At 41.4% G+C, this 27,420-nt stretch overlaps 1 protein-coding gene across 1 annotated transcript; it reads right to left on the bottom strand.

Annotated features, from left to right (window-relative positions):
- On the bottom strand, positions 1 to 27,420 carry ZMYND11 (zinc finger MYND-type containing 11). Its single transcript, XM_053467789.1, has 17 exons — positions 27,222 to 27,420; positions 21,259 to 21,318; positions 19,279 to 19,423; positions 16,384 to 16,543; positions 11,174 to 11,227; positions 10,131 to 10,289; positions 9,411 to 9,488; positions 8,480 to 8,572; positions 7,958 to 8,045; positions 7,282 to 7,337; positions 6,328 to 6,405; positions 6,072 to 6,190; positions 5,416 to 5,623; positions 4,723 to 4,788; positions 3,914 to 4,192; positions 3,373 to 3,558; positions 1 to 2,655 (listed from the first exon to the last, which is right to left on the bottom strand). The coding sequence occupies exons 3-17, from the start codon at positions 19,392 to 19,394 to the stop codon at positions 2,533 to 2,535; spliced, it is 1,863 nt and encodes a 620-aa protein (XP_053323764.1). The 5' UTR covers positions 19,395 to 19,423; positions 21,259 to 21,318; positions 27,222 to 27,420; the 3' UTR covers positions 1 to 2,532.

Raw genomic sequence — 27,420 nt, 5'->3', positions numbered from 1 at the left:
TTTTTTTTGTTTTTTTTAAATACATTTATTAACAAATGTTAACACATATTGCCAGTAAGAGCAGCTTACAAAATAGCCGAATGTATCAGGAGAACGAGACAGCCACAATGAATAATTACAATGTGCATAGTGGCCAAGCTTAACATCTTAATACAGCTTTATAAACAGAAGTGAATTAAGTTTTGCGATAATGGATTGGAGAGAAAAAAAACAAACCCAAAACAATCGTCATGTTTATTTTAATTTTATAACCTACAACGGATACAAAAAAACCAGGCCACGATTTTCAATTCAAAAGTTTTCACACTAGTTTAACTCTGCAATGTGCAAACCATGTCCAAAGACACAGTTAAATATGCCAAAAATAACAAGAAGTCTCATGCAGTTACCAGTTATAAAGTACATTTCTTGGAATGATCTGACGATAAATGTATTTCCACAAGAGCTTGCTTTTTGTAGGACTGGATCAATTTTGTCATTTATTTATTTATTTTTTTACATGACCTCCCTTGCTGCTGTAAGAACTGCGAGGCAGAGAAGTGGTTAAATGTCCACCAATACAATGTGGAATGCGAAGGATGTTCACGAAACATCACAAAACTGCAGCTATGCTGGTTCGATGTGTATGTCGAAAGAGGAGAAGAAAAAAAAACGCCTCTCGCTAATGTTCCACTCTCATTGTCTAATCGCTTGCAATAAATATTGATGATTGAAATATTTACATTTTCCCCTCAAATTGAAATCCGAATAACTATTTTTGTTTTTTTAATCTTCTAAAGATACCCTCCCCCATTATAGTGTTAAAAGAACATAAACTGTAACCCCTTTCACAAATAATTAAAGAATAGATCCACTGCAAAATTAAAAGGACCACATTGCCAGATAAGGATTTTTTTATACCCAAAACAGATTAAACAGATCAGGAAAAAAAAAAGTATTCCCGCAATAGATTCATCCCCATTGCAAATGCATCTGCAGACTTTTTTGAAAAAAATATTAATTTCTTTTTCCGAAGATGCTGTCCGTGTTACAGTTAACATGCGTGATTCTTTTTTTGTATCTTGGTGACACAATGACTGATGCTTAAGAGGTAACAGCTAAACCGAGATTCTGAGAAGAAAGTTCAAAATACTACGATGACTTCTCCTCCTCCTCCTCCAGCATTATGTGTCTTTAATCCATGGACAGCGTTTGCTGCAAACCAGAGGTATAATACGTACAAGTTGCATTAGTACAAAAGTGGTATCTTTAATTAGAAGTAAAGAGAAATATCTCTATTTGTTCTAAGAAAATAAAGGGGGACGCGGGTCTAGGCATTTGTATCAGAGCCCTGTTGGCGGCAAATTTACCCTGATAAGTAATAGCGGCATCTCCCGTTTAGATGCCGCGCTCATATACTGCCTACGGGATAATGATTTGATATACCGGACACATCCGATTAGCCCAGTATATACCCCCGCAGATCAGTACACTGCTCCCCTCGCTGGCACTCAAAGGGTTGAATGCCGGCTAAATCACTCCAAGGTCGAGTCAGAAGGTAGTTTCTTTGCTTGCATTTTTTGTTTTTTTGCAAGCGTGAATCATAAGAACAATGAAATGTGCAAATTTTAAAGTAAAAAAACATTACTTCTTTTGATTACCTGTATTTGTAAAACTATGAAATCAACGCTAATATATATATTTTTTTTATTTCTTTATAAAACATTATATATTGAAAATAAGCAATGAGCGAACGTGGGCTGCTGCACTTTACAAATAAAAATCTTTACCTTACCATCCCTTCTAAATGATAATGCCTAATATGTAAAGGGTAAGGAAAGAGTTTTCCCCAAAGAGTAACATCTGTTTTTAGCCGATTCCTATCAACCGTTCCTATAAAGGGGTTTTGGTGGCGGATAGCATGCACGTGGGATGCCTATTTTGGGACCTTTGTCCTCAAAAGGGGCTTAAACATTAATCCCGCGGCCAGAGACAGCGGATGCTGGTTCCTCTGGTCTCTGAGAAAGATACAACTGGGGTGATATTTTGTTAAACACTTAAAAGTCGTTTTAAAACATTCTAAAATGTAAAATGTTTTGGACATGGAAACTAAAAAAAAAAAAAACATATAAAAAATCAACATACAATAAAAGTTGGTAAAACTGTCAACAGCAATGGTAGATAAAGTACTCTAAACCCTGCTTGATCCCAGGAGGGCCTGCATAGAACCCTTCCGTAAAAATTGCACAGATCCCTCTGTCATCAAACAGGTTTGGAGGAACGTTGACGCACGAGTTTGTCGCTGTGGAAAGGAGTTCTGCCCCCACCAGTGCTGAAGCGGAGCAATCAGTGTTTCACCCAGCACTGGGCGAGCTTTCAGCTGGTGCGAACACAATGGGATGTATACAGGTAGTATGCCATTACCACATCATGGAGACATAAATAAAAAAAGAAAAGAAAAGAAAAGAAGGTAAATGGGAAAGAAGAATGAAATTTGCTGAATCTGTGGACAGGACTGGTGTGGGTTTCTCGCGGGACGTTCGTGGAGACGCTTCATCTTTTCCTGCGGCACGTCCGCTTGTGTTCTGCGTGCCAGTGCTCCTGCTGACACTTGATGGAGCAGTAGGACGTGTTCCAACAGCAATGGTACATGGCTTCTTCTTCACAGTTGTAACACTATGGGAAGCAATCGCAGAAACAAACAGGATCAAAGGAACGTTACGTCCACCTAACCGGCCGGTCTAAAGTAGCAGGTGGAGGTTTGCTGCCTGTTTTCCTCCCATCTGGATATCTGGCAGCCCCGGTTCTTAAGCCTACAAAATGTCTAAGCGTCCCCTTTTCCGACTTACATTTAAGTCTCACATTTAGCTGGTTGCTCTGGTTGTCACTGTCCCTTTATCTCATATCGGTGTGTTTCATGGTGTAGCATAAATCGCTTAAGCCTTTCAATACACGTAATTAATGAGTCGCTTGTTATTGATCCAGGTGATATTTCACCGACGCGTTTGCTTATGGTGCGTAAAGCTTGGCAGGTTGCTGCGCAACAAAGTTAATCCTTCTAACCAATTTTCACTATAAATGCAGCGGACTTACAAATCAATGAGGTTCTACCAGCTAAAATAAAGAGATCTGCGTTCTGATTTATTAGTAGCCGGTGAGGAAGCTGGGCTCAGACCTCAACTACTTTAACTGATGATGCAGACTAAAAAGAGTTAGATGGCTGTTTATTTGGTCTATTCATTAAACAGGGAGCCTACAGACAAGCTGAACGTTTCAGCTCCTTCATATGACTGTGCCTTCTAAAGGGCAAACCCCCACCAACTCTGTATTTAGTTAATCAACCCCAATGCGCCAAAGAATTCCATTTGCGTTCCTCATTTTCCAAACACCTACCCACTGCTTCTTCTTGGTCTGCGAAATCAGCTGCTTCTGTTGGGCCCCGAGCTTTTTGACTTCTTCCATAAACTCCTCTTTGCTCTTTTCTTTGACCTGCTTGCACTTTCGCTCCATTTCCGCCTGCGCGTTCGCCACGGCTTTGCCGACAGCTTGTCTTTTGTCTTCCTCCATTTCTGCTCGCAGCTATAAATTATAAAAATGAGTGGGGGGGAGAAATGGGTAAACACAGAATTGAGTCGCCGATCTCACGAGACAACTCTTATACTCAAATGCACCAAAGTTCTCCTCTCCATTGTCCATGGTGCCCTTTCACTACGCTTCCCGTGGGTTTAATATACGAAGGTTCCCTGAACCTGTATGATATATACCAAATAGGTTTCTGTAAATGTCAACTGGTTATCAGGATTAAAGGACACAAAAAATATATTTTTTAAACTTTTAACACAAATTAAAGTTACTTGATGACCGGCCCTCGTCACCCCAGTGAAATTCCACACATTTGAAGTGATGACTGGCGCGATGTCTTTTTGGCTCTTACTTCATCTAGCGCCTCTCGCACGGCCCTCTCGGTCTCCCGCTTGTTGTCTGTGCTCATGCGCTCCTTTAACTCGTTAAAGATCTTGCTGTACTTATCGTGGCACATGTTCTGGCACACGCCATCGTTGTTGGTCTGAGTGCCGTGGTGGACCATTCTGGGAGAGGAGGCACTTTGCTTCTTCGTCTGCGTGCAAACGGAGACCTTTTCCACCGGAGGAGGGAGAGGAGGGATCTCCTGGCTCGAACTCACCGCTTCTGTCTCGGGCTCAGGTTCCGGTTCCTAATTGTGTTTAAGCCGTATTAATAGCAGCCACAATGGAGAAGAAGTACTCAAGTGATTTTATATATTTACGTAGTGTTTATAATAGAAAGAAAACATAAATTGGAAATTAACTTCCCCCGCTACAATACCGATATTGAACAGACATGCCCAATTTTTCCAGTAATTTAACAAACCCCAAGCCTCAGCCCGCTTCACTTTAGGATGATGTCTGTAACCCTGCGGCTAGTATGATATTGTCGAGGACAGGAGGGGAGAGGGCTTTGAAGAAAGAAAATATGAAAGGGAAAGGAGACAAAGGAGCAAATATTCCCAACTGGGGTCCTTGGTGGTCACAGAGAATTCTGGGTATAAATGACTAAACACATGTAGTTCAACACGCAGTTTTCCTATTTAGATTGACGCTCCGGCAACCAATATCTTTAGTTAACAGCCACTTGTTAAAATGTTTGGTCCCATGTAGTTTCCGGTCCCGTGGTGAGACGGACGCAGTTACAGATGACAGTAACATGCACGGGTTTCACACTTACTTCCTTTTTTGGCTCGACGTTCTGATTGCGCCTCCCTTTCTTGGCTCGAGGTTCCTGATTCCCCTTCTGTTTAAACAACGAAACCAAATTCAGAATGTTAAATGTGTACAGCTGATGAAATTAAAGTTACCTTTTTTATGCTGTGAAACTATAGGAAACAACTCGTCTGGTTGTATTTCTATATCTGGAAACCGTATGGATTTGGCTCACTGCCAAGTGTCTAATGTCTCAGAAAACCAGAAGCAGCGGTAAGAGGTTGTACAAGGACTTGAGGTGTAACCCGGACAATTCAATGAATGATCTGACATTTCTTCTATAAAATCAGGGGTCCCATTCAGCGATACACAAAGAAAACACTCCGTATAACACTATAGGCATGCATGCATTTAACCCTTTAATCGCATTGCATTTGCAAAGACAGCAGATCAGACCCTTCAGGTCCCGCTAGCCTGCCCTTATTTCTTGATATAAAGACTCAAGCCTTAATCAGTCTTAGATTCAGGATGGCTCTATACCTATCGCTGACCGCATTGACCTCTTCGATTTACGTTGGGAGGCTGTTCCATGTATCTACCGCCCTCTCTATAAAGTAAAACGTCCTTACATTACATCGAAGCCTCTGGTTTGGTGAATACAGCAGGATACGGTATCGATAGGTTTGTGTGATGCGCAGCCTTTACGCGACTCTCGTACCTGCTCGTTGCTGGTGGAAGAGATGCTGGATTCGGCCTCCTCTTCTCTCTTGTCTTCTCCTTTGGATTTCCAGAATCGCCCATCGCGTAGGAACCGCTGGTGCAGCTGAAGCTCATCGCAAGCTTTTTTCCAGCCCATACTGCGTTTGACATGCAGCTGATGCACATTTACAGTGATTTCCTGAATGTTCTCCGAAGGAATCCAGGCTCTGGTAATAATGGGAATTCAGACCCGTATTAATCATGTAGAACACTGACGTATATTTCAAGCACATCAGGACATCAGGATATTTTACTCTCTGTCGCCAAGTAAAATGGAAAACACTGCGAAACCCTACAGTCATGACTGACCGTGAGTAATGGCAACTAAGTATAAATTAACTGGCCCACTCCCAACAATTTCCACTATGTATCTGGGCCAAAACAGTATTATTCTTTCATTTGTCTCTGATGACTGATTGGTGTAGTAAGACCAATACAAATCGGATTCAAAATCAGAATGACACAAGAGCACGATCAATAAAAGCCATTAGCAGATGGATCTTTTAACGGACTCGTTCTCTCCATCCACCTTTTTATATCGTCTCCGGGTCAGGAGGAAAGAGACGTTCATTTTGTTTTTTTGGGATTACTTAACCCTGCGCCTTGTGAGGTTACCTCTGGTGATGATGGCCAAAAAAACGAACATCAACTTGATTGTCTTCTTTCTGCATAATTTTGGCCGGCCAGAACCCAAAACCTTTCATCTTGGCCCAAACCAACTCGTGATTGGGTATCTGGAGAAAAAAAAAAAAGTAATCAGATGCGACTGTCTGAATTCATTTTAAATAAAGGGCATGTCCAAAATAAAAAAATAATAATAAAATACATTAAATGAATATAAACCAGAAAAATGAAATAATAAAATACGTACGCAGGGATAGCAGAACCAATTGTCAGGACGTGCGTTTGACAAATAGAAGCAATTTTTGCAGAGCTGCAGCTCATCCAGCTGAAATAAGGAAATGATGCCATCAGTAAACAACCGGGACATACAAGATTCGCTGTATTAATATTTACTGCTACATTATAATTACCAAATGCTCAGGGAAGTACACAATGTAACGGATGTGAGCTTTTAAATACTAATAAGGTATAGGGCTAGCTAAGCTTGGTGTTTCTGTTATCGTAATTCTATAAATGCAGTATGAGAACGTGGCATTGATGATGCTGTAAAGGCCACGCTGTAATATATATGGGAAGGAACATATTGCTATGTAACCACATAGCGTAGCCAAAAATGTGGCAGCGCTTATTAAATTCACTATCGTCTGGGCTTCAAACCCTTGATTGTAGCATTAAGATCCGGGTCTGTGATGGCAAATCAGAGATAACAATGACTGAGGATACTGGGTTATGATGTCACATTCTAAGATATCTATATCTATATATCTGGTATATATATATATATATATATATAGGGTTTATTTCCTTTACTACAAGGATTTTAAGACCTCCGGGGACCTTTCGTCATGAGTAACCATAAGGACCACATCTGGATACTGTAACTGGAACCAATACAGCAATTTTCTCCTATACTGGTGACAATTTACTTCAGCATATGTAATGTTTATTTAGGGATCTGATTTTTTTTACTTGTTTGGGACAATATTGGATGAAAGATTTGATGGTTTTATTTTTTGCCTTCTTTTGCATGGACGTTATGGTTACTTGGAAGGGATGAACCTAACGGACCAAGTATTTTTCAAACTGAGTAACTATGTAACATAACAGAGTGTGTGATTAATGGTTTATCTAAGACAGACTGAACTTTTATGTTGGTTTGAACTCCTGTTAGCCAAATACATGCAAATACATATAGAAATACCTCGTGGCAAGTATCCTTGTACAACAACTTAGCGACATCGGTCTGCTCACTGTCATCTGTAATTAAAACAGACATGGCTGATATGCGTTATGAACAAATCCATAAACCAACCTCCCGCTATATAAAACTGAAATTAAAAAAAAACAACTGTGTTCCGCGTCAGTCCTTGGAACAGAACAGATACAAGCAAGAAGTTTGGGTGATACGAAGGTCAAAAGCACCCAATTTTTACTTTTATTCCTTAGTAGCAGATGACCAGGTTTTAAAAACAGCTCCGCTTGAGCATTTAATTAAGCCGCTTCACGGAGAGTTGCCATATCAGCGCTTTCTCCATGTTGTTCCGCATGTGCCCACTGCAGGACATATACATTCAGAAGAGGGGATCAGCATTGTGTCCTGGAAAAATGGCTGACGTTCCCACCCGACTTCAGGGTACCTGAGGAACCTTAGCGGAACGTGGAGGTATCACGTTCACGCAGCCTATAGATACACAACGTTTTTACTGCCCCTCCTTAGCACTAAATGATCCCCCTCGGTACCGGTCACAATATCCTGAGCATTTCCTAATCCTTTAGCAACTAGCATAGAATTATTTTCCTGTAATATATAAATGTTTTTAATTCTACTTAAAAAAATATTATTTTAGCTCACGGCTTAAAAAAAAAATAAGTTTCACCTCCGTAGAAAATAATTGTGTTGTGTAGAAGAAGCTGAGCGTCCGCCTTGAACTCGTCGTAGCTCTTGTACTTTGCTTCAGTTACTTTCTACAAGAAATAAAAACAGCTCCTTGTTGATTTAAGAAAGGGGTACAATTTACCCCAAGACTGCTCTGATGTGAAATTAAGGGACACAGCTAAGTAAATTCTACATTTGGTCAACAAGGGCATATTTTTTACAACATTTTTTTCCTATTAAGTAGCAGAATGTTCTGGGTGGGGATTTACAGACTACAATATTATTTTATATAGCGGAACTTGGACAACAAGTTTATATTTACTTTAGTGAATATATTTCTATTTACTAGAGAGGGGAAAGTAGAAGAAAACTATAGGATTCTTAATATGTTAGGAATGTTAAAATTATGCTATAACAGCTCTTGTTTTTAGATATTTCAATGACACAGTCTCTCCCACTTTATTGAGTTATTGTATTAAATAAAATATTAAATATAAAAGGACATATTAAAACAAGACTATACCTCATTAATGGTGGAAACATCAATGGCCGTGTGAACCAAGCGCCTGTACATCGGATGCTTGCTGTCTTTTCCTTTTTTGTTCAGCTCAATTGCCTGAAAGAACACGTTTTTGTGAAAAAAAAGCGATATGCGCATGTAACGTGAAATACATCTCTTGAAAATGCATACATCATACCAGCGTTCTAAAACAATATATATATATATATATATATATATAAATATATATATATATAAATCTATGCAGTGAGGCGACTATAAGTAGATTCATCAGTTCAGAAAAGGGAAAAACAATACAATGTCTGATTGCTACTTTAAAATATAATGATTTATTTAAAATATAATAATTTATAATGATAAACAGTCAGTTGTGAAAGCAGAATGTAGATGCCCTACAAGCACGTCAATCAATGGGTTAATATTTCATTCATACACATTCATATACATTCATGCACATACTCGGCATGCCAGCTCACACGGACTACAAGGGGTGGTGGAACATTGTGACAGTTTTAGTCAGCAGAAACAAGGCGCGTTTTCCAATCATTAAGAAGGCGACCAGACTAAAGGGAGTTACTTCTGGCCGGTCTCTGTTACAGGTACCTTACAATGATTAAGATAAACGTGGAATCGGCTTCTGGTTGGGGCTATTAAACAAATATCCAGTGGCCTCTTAATGTGTTTAAAGCAGGTGTCCCCCGAAATGAAAAATTAACGTTAACGACTTATTGTTTAGGTCAGCAAAGTGACTGAAAGCAGTATGCGACGAGGAGATAAACTAGGCGCAGCCAAGGCCACCGTGAATTTAAGACATGGCACTTGGCTTAGCGGGTCACTAAACAAGAGTGAAAGCATTTGATTCTTTTGGGAAGTTGATTTCCCAAGAGAAGCCACAGTAACACTGAAAGGTCTATTTTATCTAATAAACACCTACCCTCTCCTTCATGCGGGAGACGATGAATCGCAGGTATTTACCCATCTCTTGTTTGTTTGAGTTCTTCTTCTTCATACTCTATGGGGGGGAAACAATGTTGCAGTTACTGACAGAGTTACTGGAAACGGGACAGATATCTGCTTTTTATTCACTAAACTATGAGCTGCACAAATCTATAAAATCACCGTGTATTGTGCAGGACCGGACGTTTCCTAACCCACGGTGAATGCAGCGACAAATCACACCTTACCGAGTATCCAACAGACCCCTTTAGTGAATTACATGTAATAAAATCCATGTAGGTTATCGCATATATGATAAAGACCACTCTTGTATGAAATATACAAATTGACGCTCTTTTGGTACTGCAGCCTCCATAGGGTCCCTTCCCGGCACATTATGCGACGACGGCTGTAACGCGTGCCGTCATGCTGCACACACAGCCAATTTATGTTTTCTCCATTCGTCTTAGATCTGTGCTCATGAAACTCTATCTGTTAAGAAAATATTAAAACCTAAAAAAAAAACACCTCCCGATTGTAATAAAGAGGTTGAAAGGTACTGGGCTGGAGATATGTGAAAGGGGTGCAAAACTGTAATGGAAATTCTTGCTCAACCCTAAAAATCTGTCATTTCTTCAAAATATTTGTCATTGATGAATGCGAGTTGCTACGGCTTTGATGGGGTTTGGCGGGAACCCGCGTTCCGGACGACTCTTACCTTGCACACCGGACATTGCCAATTACTGCTGTCTCTGAGCCGTAAGTCATCAGGTAGACATTTGGGATGATACACACGGAAACATTGGTCACACATAATCACCTCTCCGGGCAAATGGCAATCAAAACAGTACCAGTCGTGGGTTTCCGCATCCCAGTCCTACAAGAAACACGGCATTACTTGGCAAGGCGGCCGGCCGAGACGCGCAGCCCAAAGTGAGATAGGTTAGGTAGCGTATACTAGAGTTTAAATGAGAGATCTAAAGGATGCATTCTTCGTTATAAGGCAACCCTGACAGGACGATGAGAGCTTGCGATGCATTGTTTACGCTGCTTGGAGGAACTTAATATCCACCATCATTAACTACAGACTTGGGGTTCAGTTTTGTCATCGGTTATATGTCAGCATTGAAAGCAGGAGTATAGGTAGAATAAATCTAGGCTCAACTGAAGTCCCTCGGAACTTGGTGAAACCTCGTGGAACAATTACTCACCACGATGCGGAGACATCATTAAAAACAGCCTCTACGTATATTGAGACTGGTAGCTAAATGTATAGGTCAAATCGGGTTTAAATGCCCTGCTACGGCATCACCATATAGCCTAATAATAATTTGTGTAACACGTAACATATTCTCTATAAAGATGATACATTTCCCGATCACTAGGCGTTTCTCCTGATTTATAGCATTGCTGGGCGCTCTTCAAGGACCCATCGCTTCTTGGATCAAAGCTCATAGCTGCATATGAAGCGTCAGGCTGGGGCGATGGGGGGGGGGATTTATGTTATTCCAATGCATTGCAATCTCCTCCATGTCTGCAGGGGTTACAAAATGCTTCGGTACATATCTCATTCGTCATCCTCTATTCCTGCCGTTTTAACCCAAAAGTGCACCGTCTACCGCTTTGTTAGGCTTTGCGTTATATCGCCTACTTTTTATGGCGGAAGCAAAAAAATGTTGCATTTACAAAAAAAAAAAAATGACAAAGAAAAGTATTGATTTACATACTTGTACAGCTTGATATCAAAGCACTTTAACAAACCTCAGGTGAATTCACTGTTTTTCCCTCTCGTCCGTGAATTTGGTGCTGTTTCATCTGCAATAATTTACAAAAGCGTTGGGCTAAACAGAACGGACAATTTCTAGAGGGATTGCAAAAGAATTAGCGGCAAAACTTTACAAAATAGGAAACAGAAAATAAAGTGGCCTCTGCCAGCAAAGGGGTAGCCAATGGGTCAATGCTTAGCTTAATACAATATATACGTAGCCCTAAAAATGACAGGCGCACACTGGTGTACAGGTGTGATGGCCTGTATGTGAATTACTACAGCATTCTATGTACTTTATCACAGTCCCTTAATGTTTAGGATCACACAATACAGTTCAGCAGATCACTTTATCAATAAAATGGATTTTAAATTGGTTTTTTTTTTTTTTTAAGGGAACGGTAAATTATCAAAAAAATACCTTTTTTTTTTTTCGGTTAACACAAAAAAGCTAAATAATACTCTTCTTATTATTGCGTTTTACTTATGGGTAGCAGCTCCTCCGAGCCGATGGCACGATACACAATGTCCTGTAATACTTCTACTTACCTTTACATGGGAGTGATTTGCCGATGTGGCATTTTTAGACATGCAATATTTAGGTTGTATTTTGATAAATATTAAAAATAATGGAATTAATAAATGGATTGGCAAATATGTTTCTGATTAATATGCAAACGAATACCTTAATTACGCAGATAACCGGCTACTTGATGTATTTGCATCGCCCAGCAGAACAGATTTAAAGTTAAGCTGACAGTAGTAATGGCAGCCACCGGCAAGAAGCTACCCCGCGCATGATGATGGTCAAATACGCCCCTCCAGCATCTACAAGGAACAGCACTAGCTCTTCGGCCCCATGTGTTGCTATAGATAGAGTGTGAGCAGGGGGATACTATTATATCAGCCCTACTTAATGGAGGGCCCACGCCGCTTGTACCAAAGCTAATGGGAGCCCAATGTGTCCTCAGCGGACAAAAGCCTGGCGCACCACATTGTATTTTGGAATCCCAAGTCTCTCAGGAGGTGTTCTTAGAACACTTTATAGCAGATAAGGGTCCGTTGCTGGTTTATTCAGAACTTTTGGATTAGGTAGAGCGATCAAGGCTGACTGACTGATGACACGTGAGGCCGCTGTCACAGTCCTAATCTTTAATTAAAAAATTAGATTAAGGCCAGCAGCGCTGCCACATAAACAGATCGAGCGGCTGATTAGAGTCGTCGCTGCACTACGGAGAGCGGTGTCTTCTGGAATATTCCTTGACGTTTCCCTTGAGACTCACCCATTCATACCACGGAGGTTTGTAGTATCTTTCTCTGTGTCATTAGGTGGGGCACCGGCATATTATTATTTATTGTTTTATGTAGCGCCATCATAGTCTGTAGCGCATATCCAGGTGTAATGGTTCTAAACCTTAGAAATGGTTGTATCCAACCCTCGTAATGGCAGGACTGGGGGTGCTTCTCTGGGTCTGGCCTAGGGCAAAAGCCTTATAAACTACATCATTAATACATCATTAACTATGACTACTATGTCAGTGGATGGGCGGCTGAACCCACAAGGTGAAAGCCCATCATACTGCTAAATAATGCGCTTTTTAGGACATGTACAGAACAACCGGTCTTATTTTTCTTTACTGGAAAATTGCTATTTCTACACTGCAGCCTCCAAAAGCTCTGTTTTACGCAATGATTCCTCCGTACGTTTCATGCGCACGACCACCAGATGTCAGCAGATTTCAATCCAAAAAATTAAATGACAAATATAAAATTTTGCAGAGCCGGAGGCTGCCAGTCATGTGACTTTCCCTGCTCAAGCATCGCTGAGCTGCTTCTTTACGGCAGTGCTAATAACGTCAGTTCTTCCATAGACTTATCAGTTAGCGTGTCGGTTTGGGTGATTAAGACCAAGCCTTTCTTATTCAGAACACACCTGGCGCTATGGAGTATTAATATCGTATAATGCCTGCTGAATATGGCTTTTAATGAATTGAAACAAACATTTTTATTTTATACCACAATGAAGGAGTGCGTGGTGGATTCTATGAGGTATGCTCGTTAAAGGATATATAATTAAAGTGTTACCATCGCCCTTTTAGCCCTACACACACCCTGTGGATATAATGATCTTGATCCTGCAGATAGAAGTCACATCTACTCCCAACTGCGCTACTTGTTATACGAGCTTATCTTGAATTTGATATTAATGAAGTTGGAGTGAGCGGCTATAATGTTAGACTCTGACACTAGTGATTTATTGATAGAAAGTTACAACATCGAACATGTAAATATAAGTTGTTCCAGAAAGATTAAAAAACAAGAGTACTAGTCATAATTTTCCAGTGGAAAAGGGGGGGTAGCATTAAGAATAAGCGATAGTACAAATAAAAAATTGAAGCGCCAGATTAAGACGATGAAGCATATGTGTCAGGTGTTTAACGTGATTACATCAGCCAGTACACTAACCCAACTAGAGACCTACTGCTTCTGTCATCTCCTCATAATAGTATAACTCTCTTCTCCTTCGCACCAGAATATATATTACCGTATTTGCTCGAATATAAGACAAGGCTTTTTTCAGAGCAAATGCTCTTCGAGATAGTCTTCTAATCAGACCTCAAATAGAGGTCTGACTACAAGACTAAGATCTAGATCCCCCGCAGCGCTGCAGGGGACCTGGATCCTCCTCTCCGGCCTCTTCTTTGATAGAGCGCCGGCATCGCACAGACCTCCGCTGGCTGCACTGGTAAGTCGGGGGGGGGTTAAGAGTGGCATGGGGGGTATAATGGTTTTCTGGAGGCAGAGTGACATATAGGGGGTGAAAAGGCATATCAGGGGTGCAGATGTGCATAACTGGGGGCAGAGTGGAAAAAAAAAGTAAATAAACAGAATAATTTTTCTCAATCATAGTTTTTATTGAATATAAAAAAAAATAGTTTACATGTGAATTAATATTTACTAATACTAATATTTACTAATAAAACTTTTTCCCTATGGTGTAGTCTTAAATTCAGGCTATTTCTTTTTTTCCCAAATTAATATTCAAATTTTGGGAGGCCGTCTTATAATTGAGCAAATACGGTATGTGTGGATATGTTAATTCTCGCAATGAGTACAGGCCATCGCTTACCTGCGGATTATTTCTGGAGGTTTATTCAATGCTGAAGCTGAATCTAGATCCTTGAGTGATTCTATGAAGTTGTTGTAGGTAACGTTATCAGCGACGGACTGTCTATTCTACCTGCATGAGTTCTTTGTCGAATGAGGGCATTCGGTGAAGCAAATCGACAGAGAATTTGAATAGGTCTTAGCGATTAGTGGTTTCCTCTAATGTAAGTAAAAGAAGAGCATGTCTTACACCGTTTATCACCTAAACAACTTAACAGATCCGCTCAACAATATAGATAAGCAACTACAACCAGTACTCTGTGAGTAGCAAACACAGACATTGGTATAAAACCACCTGTCATGCCATACAAACAGGCAGCCGATCTCCACAATCATCCGGTGAGGAACCAAGTTCCTTCTACTGAACCCTCGGTCACAGAGATCGTTCCCCACAAGAGCTACAAACGTGCAACCTGCCAGCACATTTCTATTTCCGAGGCGCACACCCCAGAACCGCCGGGGGTCACCTGCAATCTCATACGATGCAATTACGGCCCCAACACATATATGTTGGTGAAACCCGGCACCAAAACACTTTGCCACCACCATGGACACTTTATATCCAACCTATTAGGAACAAACTGGTTAGCCAACGTTCCTCAATACTTGGACACACTATATGACACCTCACTGTATTCATATCAAAGGGCAACTTGAACGAAAACTCTGCAATTACAATATATCTATCTTCAACTCCAGAAGCGATGGATTAAAACAAGACTGAGGTTTATTAAACACTACGGACGTGTAATTACATCCTCAGTTCCTGTCTACCTAAGAGGGTCCACATCTAGTATGGATTATCGGTTTATGTTAATCCCCCGAAACATGGTCTTTTTGTACGTCTTTGAAAGCCTTCCTGCCAATCCATCTAAAGAAAAGACTTCTGACATCCTAAAGCCTAGATTTTATTTTATTTTGGCCCCACAAAGGGCTTAAAATGTTACCAAAGACTGCACCTTCTATGAACCAATAACTATTTCCATAGTATGATTATTTGTTGACTGTGTTTGTTAGCTGGGGTTTGCAGATACATGCCAATCGCACATAATCGAGTGAGCAATTTGGGACTCATAGCATACAATGTGTAGCACCATTTATGATATTATATAATAATAAAAATAATAATAATGATATTTTATAATGTAAACATTTAACATCACATGGCAGAAATGTACGTAACCAACGAACCAGTTGGAAGGCATCGTGAACTCATATAAACATTTGCCTCCCGTTGCCGTTAAGCGGTTATAAAAAAGAAAAAAGTCAGAATTATTTTGTTAGTATTCAGCCTTAAGGCCATCGTCTGCCCGGATCAATGGCACAGATAGACTGCTTCATGTCACCCGGCGAAGCACGCTGTCTGGCAAACACAGACCTGCCTGCCTGCCTGCCCGCGATCCGTATCACCCAGCAGACAGAGCGCATTACATGCTGGGTTTATTGCAATGCTGTTATTTGCTGTGTTACAAAGTAAATAATAGATTTTAACTGCTTACTTATCTAAACTAAATGGAGTTTCTTAGTTTCTGCACTACCTTTAATTATAGATTCATTTTTTACAATTTAAAAAAAAAAAAAAGAATAAAAATCAGCAGCCAATCAAGAACAGAATCTATATTCTAATAGGAGTAAAGGGCTACACATTTTAATCAGTTATTATACATATAATTATAAAGTTTGAATACATTTAACCATGTTTAGGGATTACAATATATTGATTAATTCATTTTATTTCGTAGCAGCACCTTCAGTAAAGAACAGCTGCAGAGCCAGGTCGGAGCATTAAAGGTCCGGCTTTCCTTTACACGGAGAAGTACCCAGATGAAGGCAATTCATGGGACTCTTTTCCATAAGAAAGGTTCTTATATATTGTGAAAAACGATTTCGTTATAAACGCTGAGAATTTAGATCCACAAACCATTCTACCGGTATTTAAGTACCGCGGACACTGAATTTATTATAGCTGTGAATCGGACGTACTGAAGTAATATCAAAGAGCAGGAAAGTTCCGCTCTTGCGTCAAAATAATACTTACCATCTCGTCCCCGGGCAGCCAGTATCCCTCCTGCTCAATGCCAGCCTTGGATCCTTTGCAGCCCACTGTAAGCGTCTCGACAATAAGGCCGTCTTTCACGGCTAGGCTAAGCTGGCGCGTGATCTCTTTTGGGTGCATGCCATGCACACGGGTCATGTACCTATTTAAAGAGAGAAATACATTAACGTGTTGTTTGTTTCAAAGTTACTTTGACCCAAGGAAAACACATCGCTCTTCGGGAGCATTTAGCGTGCCATTGTATGTTTCTGGAGTTTTGTTTTTTAATTAAACATCGTAGAACAAAAAAAAAAAAAAGACAAGGAAGTATGATGAAAGTGTATCTGCATTCACAGATAATGGAAAGTATTCTTAAATGTTTAAAGACATCAGCGGGGATGCAGTTATATGCTACACACATAGACCCCTTCCTGCCAGAGCTCCTCTGGGGTGTCATTAAAAAAACACCAGAAGCATAAATATTGGGGATTCCGCCACATTATTGGCCGTATATTGCACAGCCCCCCCCCCCGCTACGGCAAAGTACCCCAAGTTTGCTTACCAAGGAGCTGAATCTTCACTTTCTTCATGACGTTCCAAGCCATCACGATAGGTTTTGGGGCCACTTTTTTTCAGGACGGCATTGGAACGTCATGAGGGTTTTCACAGGTTAATCAAGTGGAATATCATTTTATGAAACACACACTTTCAGTAAATGTAGGAAATTCGCAACCAACTCAAGTGGTTTTATTTCACAAATGTTCATCTCGGCCAGGATAGTCCAAATGCACAAGTAATAACGTTATACAATGCAAAAGTGGCATTATAATAAGTAATAATAACAACAACATTATTAATATATTATTAATAACATTATTATTACTAATAACTATTATTATTATTATTAACGCGTTAAGACAGAGGTACAGAAGGAGAAGAGATATCTGCTCTTACAAGCTTACAATTTCTTATTTGATAGATCACAAGCTTGGCCCATAAAAATCCAATGAAATATTTAAGAACAGAAGAGTTTCCCAGAGTCTAGAAGCAGAATGACTAGCCGGACGACTGATCAAGTGATCTAAATCCACCGGGGGCAACTAAAGAGGACTGAAAACGAGCCAAACTGATAACGGAACTAGAAGCGGACGAGCAACCAACATCAACAAACAGATCCCTACGCGAGGACATTAACACAAACATTAACACAAACGAAACGACATATCATTCCCCCCCACGTTACCTGGGACATGTTCTTGCTACATCACGGAAGTATCAATGACCTAAAAGACTGCAAATGATTTCAGTGCCGCTATTGGCCATTAGGAATAGGAATTTGGAATATATCACTGACATATTTAGTGTACAGAAGTAGTGGTGAAAATTTTTTATAACTCAACACATACAATGTTCCCCAATGAAATACCCGTGACACGGGACGGCAGCTGCTGTGACAGGCAATGCGTTAATCCTGTTTGCGCATTATATTTTCTAGATTACTTTGGCACTAACCCCGGCTAATTTGTTTACATACCGAGATCGGTTTGCCCAAAGACCTACACAAAGACAGCTGGCAGCGAGCGCCACGAGCGGCCCGCTGCTGCCACATCTAAAATTCCAGCAGCCGCGGACGACAACTACGTTTACAGTACTTTTACTGAGTGTGATAGGAGTTGAACTTCAAAGCAGCTATAGTTACAGGGACAAAACACGTCGCATGCCTTTCTAATGCTGCAGACTACAACTCCCATCATGCTCAGTGTCACAGCTTGATGGGATCTGCAGTCAGGAAGCTCTTGGGCAGCAGTGACAACACGTTGCTTCTCTGTCTGCGGAGGAACTTAACCCCCAGGCTTAGTCTCCAATTCAAACTATAATGAGAATAAAGTGCAGCTCTTCAAACAACTTTATTGTTCTAAAACACTGATCTATGACAGCAAAGCTCACACTTGATGTTTATGTCATAAGAACCACTAAACTTAATACTAAATCCGGTTCAGATAAATTAGTGTTATGCCCCACTGCGACTGAAACGTCAAAAGTGACTCAAGGCGTAAAATGTTAAAGGACAGAGTAAAACTGATTTATGACGCCAGTTACTATTCCATATTGAAGCATGCTGTGAGTAAATTAATTATTTAAAAAAAAAAACAAAACAAAAAAAAACACATACTGGATATATTGCCCTGCATGCCCACAGGGAAGACCCCCACTTGCAGCATCTGCTGCCCTCTTCCTCCATGGTTCAACATTTGTTACCAGTGACTGGTTGCTTGAAGCAGCCAATCGGTGGCAGGAAAGCACTCCCTTGGAAATCCATGAGAGGGCTTGCCCTGCATGCCCACAGGGAAGACCCCCACTTGCAGCATTTGCGGAGCTGATGCTGGAGCTGACTGGGTGGATTTGAGCAAATGCATTCGATGATATTCTGCAGAATCCCCCTTGTGCATTTTGCAGAACAGACAGAACTAAAAGGGGCCACACATCGATCACACGCATCAAAGTGTATATGAAGACTGGAGCGTCCCTCAACAAATTTCTCACAGAACCTTCCCGGCATGAGTTAAACCCAACGAGGATCCGCAGACTGCTTGAAAATAAATCTAGCGAAAGAATGAATAAAGAGAGTTATCGACCTATTTAGGAAATATCCCTTTTAAACAGTAAGAGAAAAGGTTTGGTGAGAGATTGTCCTGCATCTTAATTGTGTCTCTTCTGTTCCAAAAAAAAGACCTGCCCAGGTAACTTCTCAAATACGAGGCGGCGCGAAACGTTTGTCTCTCAGACACTTTGAGACGCAAGGAACATGTCAGGGAACCTGCGATTAACTGAGTGAAAGAGCAACATAAATGCACAGGCACGCTAATTCGACAGCTCGGGAAATGGACTGCGACTTACTTTGTAATGCGGTCGATATTTGCGATTTGTTTCTGGTTGCGTATCACTTCTATGGCTGTCCAGAGGTACTGGATCACTTTTGTGTCAGCCTGTCGCCTCTTTGTTAGACGTGCCATGGTCCGCTGTGTCCAAAAGGCTGAAGAAACTGTAAAATACACACAGCGGGCATTTATTTTAAATAATGATCATTTTATTATATTATATTTCATATTTAAATCCACAGCGGTTTAAAGCTAGAAAAAAATTGCTTAATAGTTGTGACTTTCAAATAATGACACAAAAATAAATAAAATGACATAATTTAACATTTTCATACGGGGCCGGTTCATCTCTACTTCCAGGAGAAGCTCCCCAAGGTTGGCCCTTCATAACGCATTGGGAAATTAGGGAGCGGAAACCACAACTTTCCACAAACTCATAGTTTAGTAAATAAACCTCGGGATTCTGATCACGGTCTTACGTTGCCACTAATTCTACATTTAATATGTGACTATGGGCTTTCAAAAACTGATTTTGGGCTGAACAATATATTTTTTACTTTTGTTTTAGGAGTGAAAAGGGGGACAAACGTATACAGATAAGCACATAATAGACAAAAACAGTAAATTGTTAGTTACCCGCTCTTGGGATATACTCAGTCCTGTACGTATATACCTGGCTCAACATTTTACTACTTAGTGCCGCGCATGAAAAGTCACGTTTGGCCACAATGTATCTGTCTGGTTCCTTGAAGGCTCCTGAGACAGAAGCATATTTAAATAATATTTGTATTTATATTTAATGCATGCATTCACATACCCTGCATTGGAAAGTATCCCAGATGTGTTCCAAAAACGCCTTCGTTCATCACTATAAAGTAGCACTGCACCCCTTTAATATACTCCAACTAATTCAGGTCCAATCGCTTTGCTTGTGCTTTACGTTGCCCCGGTGTGTTTACTTCCATTGTGAATACGCAAGGAAGATTTAAATGTATTAGCTAAGCTTGCTGGGTCTGATGTATCTACACACTCACAGGCATCACAAACTGGGTATGCAACATGCAAAGGAACCACAAACCCACACCTGTCTGTATCTGCCTACAGTTTCCTAGGGGGGCAGGAGACCGGAAGCCACGAAACCTCCACCGATTGTCAATGTGGTCGGCTCCACAGAAAGAACAATCTTCCACATACTGTATGCTTTGGGACTCCGAACTTTACACGAGTAAATAAAAATGTTATCTTATAGCATTCTTTTAGCATGCAGAACATAAGGACAGCATATAAATTAAGTTCCGTTGCCCTAGTGAAATTGAGAAAGCTCACCTTGGGGCAAAGACCCCCTCCTGCTGCTTATGGGAGGCGGAGAGGGGGGAGAGCTATGTTGGAGAGGCAATGGAGCTAGAGGATGAGGACTGGAAGTCATCAGAGTTTGCTCAGCATGGGTGTAGGACACCAACTCCCACAAACAAGCCGCTCTACGCAGAAACATTGTTCCAACTTTATCCTTTTCTAAATGTTTTACTCGTTTATGCATCAAACGTTTGGTTAAATTGTGAAGTTCATCGTTTTTTCTCCTTCCCTCTGCTTTGATTAGTGATATAGCCAAGGTCCAATGTAGACACAGGAGCCAGAGCGCAGTACCTAATTACTCGTGGACATTTGTTTAAGCGCCAGCAAGCAGCTGTCCAAGCAAAGCCACCAGAAGTCTTATCTTCTAGAAATACCGATGTTAGGTACATACCTAACATTTTCAGCTGGAATTATTTAGGTTGCTAATATACACTTATAGACATTATGGCATGCCTTATAAATCCGCGGTTCTGGGTTTCCTTTTGTTCTTAATTCGCCCCGTACGCATATCACTCTACCACACTTCATGCAAGTCCTATCTCTGTAATCACAGCTGGAACCTATCCTTCAGAGAGGCATCGGTCAGGGCATCTGTGACGGGTTAAGAATTAGGACTCGGACAAAAAAAAAAAAAAAAGATAATTACCGTTTTTAGTGGATCATACAGAAATGCCTCTGATCTGCGGCGGGAAGACAGCAGCTGGAGCTGAGTGGAGAAGAAGGGTAAATGAGTAATGAATAAAGGAATAAATATTCTCTCTATTATTATAGCTCAGCAACACTTCTGGGATCTAGTCCCTTGGCAGAAACAGGAGAAAAACATGACCCGAGTCCCACTGGATTTCTTTTAAACATCGCAAAAAAAAAACAAAAACTTGACATATCACCATTTCTACAATAGAGTATAATAAATCCAGGTATATCGGAAAGGGCTTCACGGACATTATGCAAATGAATCGCAAGAACTGCAGCCCAAGGACAAGTTTCATTCGGGGAAAGTAAAACTCATTCTTAACTCATTCTCATTCTTAAGCAGCTTTAGCCCGATTTATAAACAGACAAACCATTATAAACCTTAACGCTCCCACCCAAACCACTGCATATTTCACAAAAAAAACCAAAACCAATAACTTTTACCTCCCCCATACTTCCTTAAAGGTGCTCTTCTGTCTCCGCTGCTGAATTTAGCATATTTCTAACCAAATACTGCATTTCGCACATCACTACTGCTTGAATGCCTTATGATTTCAATTAAATCATTCTTTAGTCATCTATATATTTTTTTGGCCAGGAAGGCTTGTCATGTGACACAAAAGCGCGTACTGATAGGTTGTTGTCATAGAGACTTTAAAGTCTTCTTAAAGGTTTTTAACATGTCTTTCGGCGTAAATAATAAAATGAACGCTCCCCTAAGGTTAATTTGCTTAAACTGCAACGAAATAAGCATTCTAGAATGTGTGATTATTTTTTTGGTCTAAGTGGAACAGCATCTTTAATAGCAAAATCTGATTTACAAAAATTTAAAGGCTACAAAACAAAAAAAAAAGAGAAGTCAGGTGTGTGCAAGAAAATATTCTCTAAACACACGAAATATTATGTAGAAATATGCTACAATTGGCACAATAAACTATTTCACAATATTTGGCGCTCTATAATCTGAAATATAGCACGATGGGTCTTGCCGAGTCTATGTGCTGCATTAGTTTTATCAGAATTTTTTTTATTTGTAGTAAATTACAAATTTGCAAACCTTATGGTTACAAAGGCCAGATATTTTTTTTTTTTGACTCAATGAATGTTTTGGACCGGTTTTAAAGGGACCCTCACATTCACTTTTATGAACAAGAATCATTTCTCAGTTACAATAAATACAGACGTTACCGCACATAGCTTTTACATTTAATTTTTATAGGACCCCCCCCAAGTCCCGGCACAGAAATCCACAGGAACCGACATGACCACGTAGGGTTCAGTCCTGATCCCCAAGTGTGCCTTCACAAAGTCCGTCTATAGCCTTTTAAGTGTTCTGCTCGTTGCATGAAGTCAAGAATGGGTTAATAGGATACAAATCAATTCCTTAACGAAGCCTTAGAGGTCCCTGATTCACATGCAGAGTGAGTGGTTTTCGAGTATTTAGGGTATAATTTAGGAAATATGGAAATCCATGTTTTTCACCCAAACGGGTGAGTAGAAGGTACGCCGTCCCTTTAAAGATGTCAGTACACTAAACAAATAAACCTTAGTGGATCTGGCATTTCATTATTTCCTCTTGAGGTTTAATCATGTTGAAGAACAACAGAATTTGACAAATCTTTTTATGTTTTATGGCAACAACCAATCAGTGCCTGCTTTTGTGTCACATGCCAAAGATTTTCCGGAAAAAAATACGAACGAGACAACATTTTTGTATGATTAAAAAAGTATTACTGGGAAGGGTTTGTTCGTTAAACATTACTGGGACTTAAGGGTTCTTGTGCTGCGTTTAGTTGCCAAACTGTTAGATCTGGCAGAGTTGGTGGAACAGCACCTTTAGCGGCATTGATTTCCATTAAGGTATAAATACCGGATGATAATACATTTTGTTTTTAAGTTGCCATGCGGTTGCCGTGCCCCAAATACATGCGCAGAACATAATATTTCTATTTCTTAGCGGCCGAAGTGTTTGTTGTAACAGTAGCAACGTATAGAAGCAGAGTATACATAAACACATAACAGCGGTTAACGACACTTTCCTGCACTTTACAAATCTCCAGGAAGCGTATAGCGGCCGACGTCCTCGGCTGGTTTGGGTTCTTGTTCATAAAACCGCACAGGAAGTCGAAGGAAACTCACAAAGCCTCTGTCGCGCGTATGTGACGGGAAGCATACGCCGAGATAATTGGTTTCAATAATAATTTTGCAAAGAGTCCATGTCAATTACCCTGAGTGCAATAACAATTCTCTTATTTTCATTTATAATGTAAAAAGTGCGCTTTAATGCATATAATGGCTGCGTGGCCTCTTTACATTTTCATGGAGTCCCCCTTTCAAATGCAACAATCCCACCACATGCATTCGCTCCTTCCCCCCACCCCCCCAGCTACACTATATGGACAAAAGTATTGGGACACCTGACCATTACACCAACAGGGACTTTGATGACATCACACTCTAAATACACAGACATTCATATGAAGTCAGTTCCCCTTTGCAGCTATAACGGCTTCCACCCCACTGGGAAGGATTTCCTCAAGATTTTGGGGAGTCTCTGTGGGAATTTCTGCCATTCATCCAGTATTTGCGAGGTCAGGCGCTGATGTCGGACGAGACGCCCGGCTCACAATCTCCATTCCGGTTCATTCCAAAGGTGTTCGATGGGGTTGAGGTCAGGGCTGTGTGTGGCCGGTTGAGCTCTTCCACCAAACTCATCCAACCATGTCTTTATGGACCTTGCTTTGTGCTGAAATCAGGGATTCGGCCCCTTCCTTCCAGTGAAGGAAAATCTTAATGTTTCAGCACCGAGACATTTTGGACGATGCTCTGCTTCCAACACTGGGGGAACAGTTTGGGGTCCATAAAGACATGGCTGGATGAGTTTGGGGCGGAAGAACTTTTTCATGTGGGTGATATAAGTGATCATTTAAATGCCGCTTTAATTAATTAATTGATCTGAAACATTTAATGTGAAAATAAGCAAAAAGAGGGCAATACGTTTTCATAGCGCTGTATATACAAACATTTATGTATGTAATATCTGCTATCTTTTATATAACGAATGAATTACGGTTGTTATACTTCTGTGCTTCATTTCACTCCAAACTTACGTCAGATCCATGCGCGCTCAAATACCTGTGTGAGTAAATATCATTCATACGCACAGAAATGACTAATACTGAAAGGTAACGAGTCTTTTCGTGGCTCAGATAACCACGTGACGCGCTGTAAAATTAGGTGATCCCTCGTGGTTTGACTCACCACCTGGGAGAGAATCTTAAATTATACACGAGCAGTCCCTTTAAATACAGGCTTCAGGAAGAGAAACGTTTTATCTGCTGGTTATGATACAAATGAGAAGATTATATTTCAAATACCTGCGTCTGTGACCTCATTCCTTACGTCATTTTGAAACAGAGGGGACAGAATGATTGACAGTTAAAGGGACACTCCATGCATTACATATGATAGCTGAGTTGCAAATGCCCTCTACAGAGTCCTACCCCATACACATTTGCCCCCCTTCCCAACCCCAGCTATTTTCCGTGCACATCTTTGTACATTTGATGTACATTGCATGTCCTCTACGTTGCATGTGGGGTCTAAAAAAGACCCCGATGTGCACACGCAGGAAAAGCGCTCCGCACCTCTACGGCGCCCCAACCTGAACCTTTCCTGGTACGACATCCCATCCGTGAAGCTAGACGGTAGCAGCTCAGTAATGGCGGGTGATATACCGTACTATAGTATCAGCTCCCCAATCCTGTCTAACCTGATGAATGCGTGACCCAAAACTTTGATAAAAGAGCAGCGGGAAGCTTCAACGGAGCAGCCCTAAAATATCTAACATCTGGGTCGTGCAGACGAAAGCTGCCAGTCATACCAGGACCGATCAGAACGGGCCCATTCCTATTCCTAAATAACCTACGCGGGGAACGCTCCAATTCAAGGTAACAATATGTTTTAATACACAGTATGCGTTATATCTGAGTCTAATGCCTGCGCAGGGAAAGCAGCCAGCGTCATCGCTGTTAAATGTTAATGACAGTAAAAGGCAGAGTATTATTTAATATGAATAATAATAATAATAATTCCGGAGGGCCGGAAGAACCGTTAAAACTCATTTACCCGGCCATTGTTCCTGATGGGTCGACAAATTCGGTTTGGATCTAGGAGCCGCCCCCCGATCATGTTTTTATTTCCTGGCACCTCGCGTTTGTTGAGCTTTGCCATACACTAACGTACAATTACACACTCTACAGACACACACTAACATTCTACACTCACGTACGCACATGCTAACACTATATTCTAGTACACACACTCTGGCATACACACATGCTAACGCCATACTGTAACACAAACACCACCATACAGGATAGCACCACACTCTTATACACACACCCTGTATGCAGCTCAATAACACACTAAATACACACACACACCCCGTGTGCAGTGCAATAACACACTAAATACACACACACCCTGTATACACTGCAATAACACACTAAATACACACACAATGTATGCAGCACAAAAACACACTAAATACACACACACTCCGTGTGTAGCGCAATAACACTAAATACACACCCCCCTGTGTGCAGCGCAATAGCACACTAAATACACACACCCTGTATACAAAACAACAACCCACACAACCTGTATGCACCACAATAACACACTTCATAGACACAAAACCCACACACTGTACATAGACCCTATACAAAGTGAATACACACTAAATCATAACACTGGCAAAGTACGCGCACAGTACACACACAGTATAAATACAGGGCCTATGCACACCACAACACGGTATATATAAACAGCACAATAACACACTAAATACACACACCCTGCATGCAGCACAATAACACTAAATACACACACACCCTGTATGCAGCACAATAACACACAATACACACACACCCTGTATGCAGCACAATAACACACAATACACACCCTGTATGCAGCACAATAACACACAATACACACCCTGTATGCAGCACAATATCACACAATACACACCCTGTATGCAGCACAATAACACACAATACACACCCGGTATACAGCACAATAGCACACACCCTGCATGCGGCAAAATAACACAAATACACACACCCCGTATACAAAACAACAACCCACACAACCTGTATGCACCACAATAACACACTTCATAGATACAAAACCCACACACTTACATCCTACACACACAGTATAAATACAGGGCCTATGCACACCACAACACAGTATATATAAACACTTAGTACAACAATGCATGTAGACACAACACACAGCATACAAACACCAACAGGAAGTGTGTGGCCGGCGGGCTCCCAAATCAGCCTCAGCACAGCAGTGAAGGGGTTAACCCGGCCCAAAACGCCCCGGGGGAACAAGGCCCTTTACCCCAGAGACTAATGGCAGTAATACAAATAGCCGCAACGACTGCGGGATCCGCCCTGCCGGCGGGGTACGGGGTGTCTGAGCCCCTCCTCGGGGTTATAGTCACCCGCCCGGGGGTATCCCGTGCACATAGTAACCCCACTCGGGGGGCGGGAGATCAGCCAATAAATAATGCGCCATTATGGCCTGACATGGAGCCAGGGGCCCCGGACCCCGCGCTCATGCCTCGTAGTTCTTACCGGGCCTCCTGTACCCCAATACTCCAGACCGCGGGGTCGCCTTACCTCCTTACCGCTGCCGTACCGTCCCCGCCGAGAGAGAGGCCGGGGCCCGCCGCGACGAGGGGCCACTCCGCCATCTAACCCCCAACCCCCGCTATCTCCCCCAAAACAACCCCCCGTTAAACCTTTCCCAGTACCGGCACGGACAGGGGCACGAAGACCCGGGACCGGCTCCCCGATACACCACAGACAGGCCCAGGCCGGGGGCTGGCACAGGCCTCCTCACCTTGTCGGATTGCAGGGGCCGGCGGAGGCAGGCGCTGCTCAGGTCCTCGGTGCAGTCTGCGCCCTCATACCCCTCCCGTGCAGGAAGCAGCTCCGTGTCCGTGATATTTGGGGGGGGTTACCCCGTACCCCCTCAGCCTTCCTCCCGTCTGCCCACAGTTCAGCTGCAGGGTAACCCGAGTCGGGAGCAGGCAGCGCGC

Source organism: Spea bombifrons, chromosome 5 (genome assembly GCF_027358695.1).
Source record: "Spea bombifrons isolate aSpeBom1 chromosome 5, aSpeBom1.2.pri, whole genome shotgun sequence".
NCBI lineage: Eukaryota > Metazoa > Chordata > Amphibia > Anura > Pelobatidae > Spea > Spea bombifrons.
This window is presented reverse-complemented; position numbering and strand designations above follow the sequence as displayed.

Excerpts from the sequence above, each read along its gene's own strand:
- ZMYND11 (XM_053467789.1), bottom strand. The coding sequence starts at position 19,394 with ATGGCACGTCTAACAAAGAGGCGACAGGCTGACACAAAAGTGATCCAG. Across the intron at positions 8,573-9,410 it reads TCTCCCGCATGAAGGAGAGG|GCAATTGAGCTGAACAAAAA; the intron begins GTAGGTGTTTAT and ends GTGTTCTTTCAG. Across the intron at positions 7,338-7,957 it reads CACAATTATTTTCTACGGAG|ATGACAGTGAGCAGACCGAT; the intron begins GTGAAACTTATT and ends TTTTAATTACAG.